This window comes from Etheostoma spectabile, chromosome 11, assembly GCF_008692095.1.
Source record: "Etheostoma spectabile isolate EspeVRDwgs_2016 chromosome 11, UIUC_Espe_1.0, whole genome shotgun sequence".
In the NCBI taxonomy this organism is placed as follows: domain Eukaryota; kingdom Metazoa; phylum Chordata; class Actinopteri; order Perciformes; family Percidae; genus Etheostoma; species Etheostoma spectabile.
Genome location: NC_045743.1, coordinates 20247519 through 20257802, shown reverse-complemented (window position 1 = coordinate 20257802; position 10284 = coordinate 20247519). Strand labels below are relative to the sequence as shown.

General features: G+C 40.7%; 1 protein-coding gene across 1 annotated transcript in view; it reads left to right on the top strand.

Moving 5' to 3' along the window:
• efhc2 (EF-hand domain (C-terminal) containing 2) overlaps positions 1–6349 on the top strand; it is an 18514-nt gene extending 12165 nt beyond the window's left edge. Inside the window, exons 12-15 of the mRNA XM_032529358.1 lie at positions 631–825; positions 3073–3165; positions 3832–3931; positions 6150–6349. Of these exons, the coding sequence (XP_032385249.1) occupies positions 631–825; positions 3073–3165; positions 3832–3931; positions 6150–6272 (511 nt within the window). The 3' untranslated portion in view covers positions 6273–6349. The remainder of the gene's footprint in view (positions 1–630; positions 826–3072; positions 3166–3831; positions 3932–6149) is intronic.
• The last annotated feature ends 3935 nt before the right edge of the window (positions 6350–10284 follow it).

Genomic DNA, 10284 nt, shown 5'->3' with positions numbered 1-10284 from the left:
AAAAACATGGGAAAATAGGGTCCAGGTTGAAGGTTACCCTTTGACTTTTTTGACCACCATCCACTGTGGCAGGAAGGAAATCAATATAATGAATGACTCAAAACTGAATTCAATGATGAAATAGCAGATGAAAAATTGTAATTAAAATAAAATATTAAACAAAATCTTGATTGTTAGCTGTTTGCCCACAGCTTCTGCTTCAATGCCAAAATGAATGCGGGGAGTGCTGGGGTTGGGAACGATACAACATTAGGATCCTCCGAATTCTGTGAAGGAAAGGCCAAACTGCATTTGTGGCCGGCATTTGAAGGGAGCACTCAAAATTAAATTAAACGGGACAGCCTCTGTCATGCCACAATTGACCTTCAAATCCAGCCTCCGAAGGCTGCAGCCCCTGAATTGGGACATTCACCCACCAATGGCAAAATCATGCGCGTTTGACAAGTGGCCTAGTGTTAATTTCAGGCCCTTGGTGGCAGTAAGCGTAAAGAATGACATACTTGATAAGATACAAATACTATCCAGTAATTGATGTTCAGTTCTAATGATTAAGAGTGTGAGATGTGTTTAACGTATGTCCTATCAGTTGTTGTGTGGGATTTAATTGATGTGTATGCGTGTGCACCACAGGGCCCTGCTGACCGGCCTGGACTGCGGTCTGTCGGAGCACGAGGTTCTCATTTTGGGCCGATGTTTCTCTGAGCGCAAGCAGCCGGAGGCGGACGTGGGTCTGATGCTGGCTGTAGCCCAGGACTTCCTCAAGAAGAAGCACTTTGAAGAGCTCCCTGACATGGCCAGAGAATTTGCACACCGTGACCAACAGAAGTAGGCGGTCACATACATGTTGCAGCAGAAACGCACACAAACGCACACAAAGGTAGCGTCACAACAAGACATCAATCGTGCAGTCAGTGGCCCCATATCCCAGAGCGACGATTAGTTCCAGCAGTGTGAGAGTGGAGCATTGGAACCAGATGGACCCTTTATCGCATGTAGCTCTGCAGGCCACAGGACACACACACACACACACACACACACACACTAGGGCTGCACAAAATATAATTTTTTAACATTATCACGATATCAACTAGCGCAGTAAACACATCATGAAAGGCTGCAACATATTGCAAAAGATGGGGAGTTTTTGATGTTGCCTTTCATATTTAATTCAATGTTCAGTTTGTTCACTTAAAGAATGTTAGAAAGGATTCCTATCAGTTGTTGTAAATTCAACAAGCACTTTGTCGTATTTTAGCGGAATACTGAAAGCAGCAGAACTGACCTACTATTGTGCCCCATCTCTGTGTAACATAGAGTTTTTCTTGCGTGTCTCTGCGCCATGTAACGTAAGCCAATCACAGACATTAGTAGATCTTGGTGATCTGACATGATGCATGCTTATTGGCCCACTGACTCTGATGAAATTTAGTCCTTAGGTATTGAAATTGGGTTTTGAACAACGAGGGATCTTTTGAAACTCGTTACTTAACAGGCAATTCGGTTGGTACCCTAAGAAATGCCCTAGAATTGAGACACATTACTTGTGTCTGTCTTCCCAGCCGTTTCCTTTCTTTTCTTTTTGTGCATATGCAAACTACATAGAACCAGCCCTTAACATGTTGTAGACCTTTAACATGGGTTGGGTTAGAGCGATGGAGGGTCAACAGAGCCACGAGGTTAAGCTGACTTGTCTGTGTCTGTGGCTGTGTTGACACCCAGTCAGCATCAGATTGTTCATCAACATTTCTGTAATGAAGACGATATGACGAGAATGGCATCGACTGTGGACAACAAATGTGGTCTGGGAGGACAAGCATCTTCTGTTTGACACACGCGCACACACACACATATTTTTCTTTTTACAAATTCAGATTTAGATATTGTTCTATAAATAATTTATTGATTATAAGAGTGGTAGTCTCGCATTGCCAGACCTGTCTCCACAGTGCTGTGGAGTGAGGTCTGGCTACACCTCAGATGCAATCTTGGATAGGAGATAAAAACGCTCTGGGTTGTTTGCGTTTCTTTTAACCAATCGTCTCGCTCCGGACACAGCAATGGTGGCTCTTCAAAATAGGCTCAGGAAGGAACTTGTTTTGGTGGACCATTTGCACCCCGCAAAAAAACCCAGAAAACACCACATACAATATCAAATGAAGTTAACTGTTGACACAATACAGTAACGTGCGCTATTTAAATTAGCTGATACATGGTTAATCCTTAGTAGCTCTTACTAGTGACGGCCAAATGAAGCTTCATGAACCAGTGTCTTTATTTTCTGAGCCCACTAGATGGCGCTCTTGGTTTTGAGAGAAAGGCCTAAGACGTTGCAATTCAGTGAATTGTCAACCAAGTGTTGAACAGAGAGCACCATCTAGTGGGTTCAGAAAACAAAGACACTGGTTCATGAAGCTTCATTTGGCCGTCACTAGCTCTTACCAGTAAGTCTTTGTGTGTACTTCTTCTCTCGCAGTTCCCCCCAATTGTTCCCAAAACGTCCCAGTTAGAGAGGAACCGCCCTCAACCTATTCTTTGTAAATCTTTACGATCATTTCCCGAAAGAACCAAACAGGCCTGTCTTGTTGCACCATCCACATTTCCTTCAATAAATGACATTTTCAGCGTGTAGCTTTCTAGTTTGAAGGTTGTTGTTGGTTTCCATAGCAAAGGGATTTTGAGAACGGCAACACACAGAGAGCAAAAGGAGAAGGGGCAAAGCTGACGTCAGGCTTTATCCTGGAAATGAGACATCCTTTGATCCAGACTATGAAATGGGTAGCTTTTCAAAATATCAACCAAGTCCAAGTATTGTCCTGCTGCTGATATTTTTGCTCTGATCCCATGTGTTCAACTTGTCAGCACTGACTAATGATGAAATCCTGCTCAGTGGTAATAAAAATATCCTAAAGCAATTGTTTTCAGTTTAGGGCAGATTCTAGCCTCTAAGGACAATGTGTATTTTCTTTAATTTTCTTTATTCAATTAACACAAACTGTAAACAGACAGATGTTTTTTTTTTTTTTCTTTTTTTACTTTGGATACCCATGTCTCTGCTTTTCTTTGTCTCTCCAGGACCGGCCGTCTCTCCACCAAAGAGACAAGGACCATCTGTAAGGCCTTCCAGCTCCCCCTGCCTGAGACGCTGCTCGGCGGTCTGCTCAGCGTGTAAGAGCCCACTAATCACCGCACACTTCAGGGTAGAACAGTTCAAGGTCCCTCTGCATTTGGAGATTGATTTTGAATGATTCATTTTGACTCATTATAAAGTAGAGCCCTATCTCTTTGCCCAGAATTGTTTTTTGACATGGTTGAAAATTGTCTGAACTTCGGGTGCGGGAAAAAATCGAAAATCATATGTATCGTGATATTTTGAATCACAATTTTAGAATTGATTCTTTTCCCTAAAATCTGGATTTTTTTTTTTAATGATTGACCTAATTATTTTGTGTTTATACGGTACTACTAACGGCATCATATCTGTTTCCAGCAAAACAGAGCGAAAGCAGAAAATCCATCTTATGTTCTTCTTTACAGATGAAAGAAATGTCAGACTGACTGACTGACTGACATGTGATGTTCATTCTTCTTAGAAAACAATCAGTTTTCAGAAATGGCTCATGATATATTGTCTTTGTTAAAGAAGGAAAGAAAATCGCAATACTAAATAATATCGAATCGCAATACTAATACTAGAATCACAATAAATGAAAATCGCAATACAAATCCAATCGGCATCTATGTATCGTGAAAGAATCGAATCTAATGATTTGTGTTATTCTAATTTCTAAGTAATATGCACCTGTTTCTAATCTGAATGCATGTGCGCTGTAGGTTTGCAGATGGGAATGAGATTGACTACAATGCCTTCCTGGCTGGCATTAACTGGGTAGAGCACCATGCTCCCCCAGTGATGCCTGAAGACACCTTGAAGGTAAGACAGAGCAAACACAGTAAATGTGTCAAACAAAAAGCATCAGAAAAGTAGGGGAGAGAAAAAACGTATTTTAGATTAGAGTGGATCAGAAAAGCACAGTAAATGATTTCCCTGTGTGTGCACAGATTTTTAAATAGCCCTACCTGGTATGACTCAGGGGATAAGTGAGCCAAAAGCAGAATCAAGTGATTGGGAAGGAATGGTCGAATGGACAGGAGGACAATTTATTGAGCACAGAAAATGACATGAAAGAGAAAGCGAGACACTCACACACACACACACACACACGCAGAGGTGGTCAAAAAGTAAGCAAGTAGCTCCTCTGTTCTCTCGTGCATTTTTATCTTTCAACTGTAATGCTAATTTAGCATGCTTTACCACAGCCGAGTCTAAGCAGAAACAGGTGAGCAGCAGAGATATAAACCATGGCATGACAACAAAGGGAGGCTTGCATGGACAGAATGAGAGTGGACTTAATCTGTGAGTGTGTGTGTATGCCGACACAGTGCTTTTTTAAATTCTGTTTTCTTCTGGCATGGTTTCCAGCTGCTCTTTTCTCAGCCCTAAGTAGTCTCTTCTTCCCCCTTAAAAAGCTCTAAAGTGAACCATCGGAAAAAAATGACCACTGAACCTTGTGCATTTTTGGAGGTGTCACAAGTTTAGCGTCTCACAGTGAGACGGACACAACAGGAATGTCCTGTTGAACCACCCAGATTGCATGGGCCTGTGATGGTCTCTGATGGGCCATTTTTGGTCTTTGCTGCAATCCGTATGCAGTTTAGTGTTGCCAGTTTTCCTATTACCTCTATTATTTTCTTTCTATTTATTATATTTTACAATCTTGGGACCAATTCAAAAAAAGTTTTCTTTAAAGAAATAGATAAATTGCGTTTGATCAGAATCAGAATTTTTTTTTTTTTGCCAAGGAGGTAACACTTAAAAGAATTTGCCTTGGTGGATGGTGCAAACATCCAGATATTATAAGGAAATAAACAATACCTGTAAACAAAATAACAAAAATAAAGAAATACGTACAAAATATAAAACTGGAAGCAGTTTTGATGGGGTCCAAGCCCCCCTGGCGTGAGTTGCCCCCGTCGACCCGTGGAGCCCGTGAAAGTAGAACCCAAAGCGCGGTGGCAGTGAGGCAAACGTCAGGAAAAATTGCGGGGTGTGAGCTGCAAGGTCTGTAGTAAATTGCAAATGTTACAGTTACAGTCTGAAACACGTCTACCTTGATTAGTGCGCCCCCTAAGGGCCGATCTTTTCTGAAAGTTTCAGGCAGATCTGGTAAAAACGCTAAGAGGAGATTGAAAAAGTCAGATTTGCACATTTCGTGATAGTGTAATTAACATTCTTTGCAGAAATGGCCGCGGCCTATGTTGATTCAACAAATGTGTGGATATTTTGGTGGACGTTTTTTAAATGTGCGATGTGTATTGTGGGAGTTATATGACCAAACACGTTTAATGTCATTATAGTGCCACCTAGTGGTTCACAGTGTTCCATTTTGGTTTAGGAGTTGTATGAGTCCATCTACCCTAAAAAATTGAAGTTGGCCACGTTAAAAGGTGAATCCAAACAAAATTTCACCTCCCCAGCATGTACAGTTTAGTCTGCAGCGGCACTGTTGGCGACGGAAAGAAAAGAAAAGGCATAATCTTAGCGATTACAATAGGCTTCCCAGCATCGCTGGTACTGGGATCCGCGTTGCCTTGCATGTACGCGGGATCCCAGCCCTCTCAGACTTGGACCCAAACAAAGAAGTCTGTGTTGGTGAGGATCCCAAGTCTTGTTATTGGGGCCGACCGCAGTCGGGAAAAAGCCTTTTTTGAGGCGTCAGGTTTTGGTCTTGATGGACCGAAGGCTCTCGCCCTCCTCCTGTCCTCCAATGTTAAAACAATATGTTCTTTTGTGTTGTCCATAAAGGTTTAATCAGTCTGATTGAAGTTAAGAACAACCCTCATTTTTAAACTGTTTAAGCAAAGCAGGGTTATTTACAAAGTACATTTGTTACACACCTACAAGGTGCTTTTCAAGCAAGTTTAATGAAGGATATAAAACAGAGTAAGACAGATATAGCAAAAATAAAGCAGTGATCTATCGCAGAGAAATAATATCTAAAGTAGAGACTAAAATAATATAATTATTGGCAACACTGAACCTGTAGTCAGAGTTGTGCAGTGACTTGTTTATTCCTGTCGTCTGTCTCCAGTTTGATGTGAATGCAAGGGCTGACGGCGGTGAGGCTACGGTGAAACACGTCAACTACTCTTCCCTTCTGAGGGACGTTTTCAACATTACCTCCGACAACGCTGACCCAACAACCGCCACGTAGACACAAAGTGGGAGTTGAAATTCGCCTCACACACATGCTTTTTCCTCAATTAAAGAACATGGAACGTCAGCTAACCAACGTCTGTGTTTTCTGTCAGTGTTGGGAACGCGGAAGGGTGAGAGAGAGAGAGAGAAAGCAAGAGAGAGAGAGATAGAGGGGGGAAAGAGGAAGTTTGTGTGTGTGATTCAGGAGCTGGCGTCAGTAGACAGTGGAAGAGCTTGGCACTCTGCATGCCAAACAGTGTGTGTGAGTGTGAGTGTGTGTGTGTGTGTGTGTGTGTGTGTGTGTGTGTAAATGAGTGGGTGTGAAACCCTCCGAGACAGGGTAAAAGACACAAGGCGTTAGAGCAGAAACATATTTCAGCTCTGGGGCTCGTACACATTATGATTACAGCATATTACACTGTATCCTCCAACACTGTGCAGATTTCATGAGGGGGGAAATTGTCCTTGGAATTAAAATTCCAGAAAATTATATGTTGACTTTACGTTGGCTACATCTACCGACAAGACTAGGTATGCAACGACAACGATTACTCTCATTGTTGACTATTTTCTCAATTAGTTGTTTGGTCTATAAGATGTCAAATCATTTAGAAAAATGTGGATCTGTGTTTCCCAAAAGCCCAATGTCAAATGTCTTGTTTAGTCCACAACTCAAAGAAATTCAGTTTACTGTCAGAGGAGAGAAGAAACTAGAACATATCCACATTTAAAATCAGATCATTTTAAGCTTTCTTTTCAAGAAGAAATGGCTCAAACCAATAAATTGATTATCAAAACAGTTGTAGTTTAATTTAATAGTTACAACTAATCAATTGATTGTTCAATCTTTGCAGCTCTAAATAAGATGGAGTCCAATAAGTGTGGAAACGGCAGATAAAGATTAGCTGTAAAGAGTCCCAAAGCCAGGAAGTGTGTTCAGGCCACAAAAACCTTTATCTTCAGGGCTCACATGTTGAGCTAGAAAACTGAAAAGGAAAGAGTTATTTATTATTGCAGTATCAGTGGTTTATGGTTGATGACAGTTATGGGATTTATTCTCACATAGTCATAGAAGATGAAAACAAACAGAGAGGTTAGGAAAAAGTGAGCTATTCAGAGGGCTAATTAACAAGGAACTAGACCCTGATTATGTGTTTGGCCGTCTGTGTGTGTGTGTGTGTGTGTGTGTGTGTGTGTGTGTTGGACTATAAAAAGGCACAGGTTGTTCAGGTTGAGGCGCCACTGTAATCAGAGCGGGGGATGAGTCAAACACGTAATCAACCACCCAATCCCCCTCTATGTTACCAAAACACACACACACACACACACACACACACACACACACACACACACACAGACGTCCTGCCTGACCCCCTTCACACTGAGCACAGAAACGGTGCATTACATCACCGCGAGCATTATCGGGTCCTCTCTGTCTGTTTTCACACATACTAAAATATTAGCTTCCCCAGTCACCTGCTGCCAAAACACAAAGGGTGACGTTGAGGCAGTTGACCGTGGCAGGGAGCTTCCTGAGTGCCTACTTGGGAAGCATGCCGTGAGAGAGGGAAGACAGCGAGAGAGAAACTTCGACTTCCCCAGCCTTCCTCCTCTCGTCGGTCTCTCTGTCTCTTTGCACCCACGCATCCCATTTTCTGCCCTGTCATGCTCTGTGGCACCGCAACAGCAAACTGAATGAGTTGCATCCTCATCGTTGGCCTGCACAACAACAAAAACACGCTGGTGAATAAGCACCATAATACATTAAAAAACACACAAGGGCAGTCCCTCCGGGGTTTTTCTCCCTTTTTTTTAGATTGTTGCAGCACAAAATGCCTGATTTGGCGGGAGCTTTTGTAAAAAAAAATTATAATAAAAGTTGCAATGTCTTTTGTATGTTTGTTAAAATGAAGTTGCGAAAAAAAAGGGGGATCCTTTTCTTTTGTATAGTTCTTTAAAAATAAAAAGGAAACTTGTTTTGGGAAGAACAATAATTATAACTATTAATTAATTACTCTGGGCTGAGATGTCCTAGTAACCAAAAAGGCTCAGTATGCTGCAAATGTTGGTGTAATATGAAAAGGGCTGGTGGATTTAAGACCAAAAATATTTTATTGAATAAATCAAGTGAACATATCTGTCACTGTCAGTGGCTTAATGCTGTTTACATTGTTAGTGAATGTCCTATCCTTGGCTGGGACACACATTCATACAGTTTTATTGGACTTTAACTTATCATTGGACTTACAATAACGACCGTAGCTGTCCTCAATTCAGGTCATCCTGTACGTTGCATCTCCGGTTTTTCCTGTATCCACCGTGTGTGTGTGTGTGTGTGTGTGTGTGTCAATCAATCAATCAATCAATGTATGTCTTCTAGGCACGCCGGCCCCTGATATGTCCGACCCTTATGTGCGTTCCCTGCTCACCGATAGTTACGCGTCTGATCACCGTTAAGGGCTTCTAAACCAAAAATTACACAACCGGACATGTTCAAGCAGGAATGTGATCCAAAATTTGGGAGAAATTAACAACACCGGCAGCCAAGATTACAACTTTCCCGGCGTTAGCATGTAGCTAGGCCTACATGTTGCTAGCAGTGGATTGTCATGATACAGCAGCACTTCCTACCGTCAAAAATCGCTCAAGAAAAGCTTCTAAACAAAAACTACAGAACTGAACATGTTCATCAGGAATGTGATTTGAAATTTGGGGGGAATTAACATCTGCAGCCAAAATGACAGTTTTCCCTGACATTACATGTGGCAGAATATGTATCATGAACACGACAGTAGCATGCCTGCCGGGAGAAGATGATGGTTTTATGAACAACCAGCTATGGTATGATATAATACAGAACCAAGAGTGGAAAAATCTGAGTGTTTTGGCTCACAGGGATTTCTTTTAGATACATTTACCTTATTTTGTGAAGCTTTGGCCTTGTTTAACCCTCATGTTGTCCTCGGGTCAATTTGACCCGTTTTCCTATATCAATGTTCTTTTTAATTCCCCAAAATAACATGATTGATTCCACACAACGCTCTTTGGCAAGTACAAATCTCTACTTTCATTCATTTTGGGGTGTCTTATTCAATTTTATAGCATTTAAAAAAAACAATTGAAGTGTTTTTGAAATAGTATTGAGTAAAAGTTGACATATTCCAGTCTGTGATTATCCATCAACATCCATTCCTTTAATTTAATTTTAAATAATTCCTAATTTCTGCTTTTCTAACTCAAACATTAGGTATACTTTCCTATAAATGAGGTTTATTGACCATAAAATCCACAGATAACTGTGAAACTAAAGTTAATAAGTTAGTGTCACGGAGTGTTTGAGAAAAGTGGCATTGAAATATAGCGGCAAAAGTGTTGAAAAAGCCTCGAATGATTGTAATGCAGCATGAAGATGTCAATGTACATAGTTCATGTAGACATGTAGACAATTTGTAGACAACACATACATACATACATATACAACACATAATACAAGACACTACATACATACAACACATACATACAACATACAACATACACTACACTACATACATACATACACACTACCATACATACATACATACATACACACATACATAACATACACACATACACACATACCTATATACACACATACACAAAAACATACACATACATACCACACACACATACACATATAAACACATACACACATACATACACAACATACACACATACCACATACATACAACATACATGCATGCATACATACATGCATAAATATAAATACACAATACAACACATACATACATACATACATACATGCATACATACATGCATGCATGCATTCATGCATACATACAGTACAAATACAGACACCCATACATGCACACCTGGACTTAAATTCACACCTGGTCACTTTAACACTGGACTCAACTCTGACACTTTAATAATAATTGATGGTCTTTTCTTTGTTTATTTGACAAAAGTTCTTATTGTTGTTACTACTATTATTGTTATTTTGTTGTCTTTATACTGTCTTTTTTATCTAT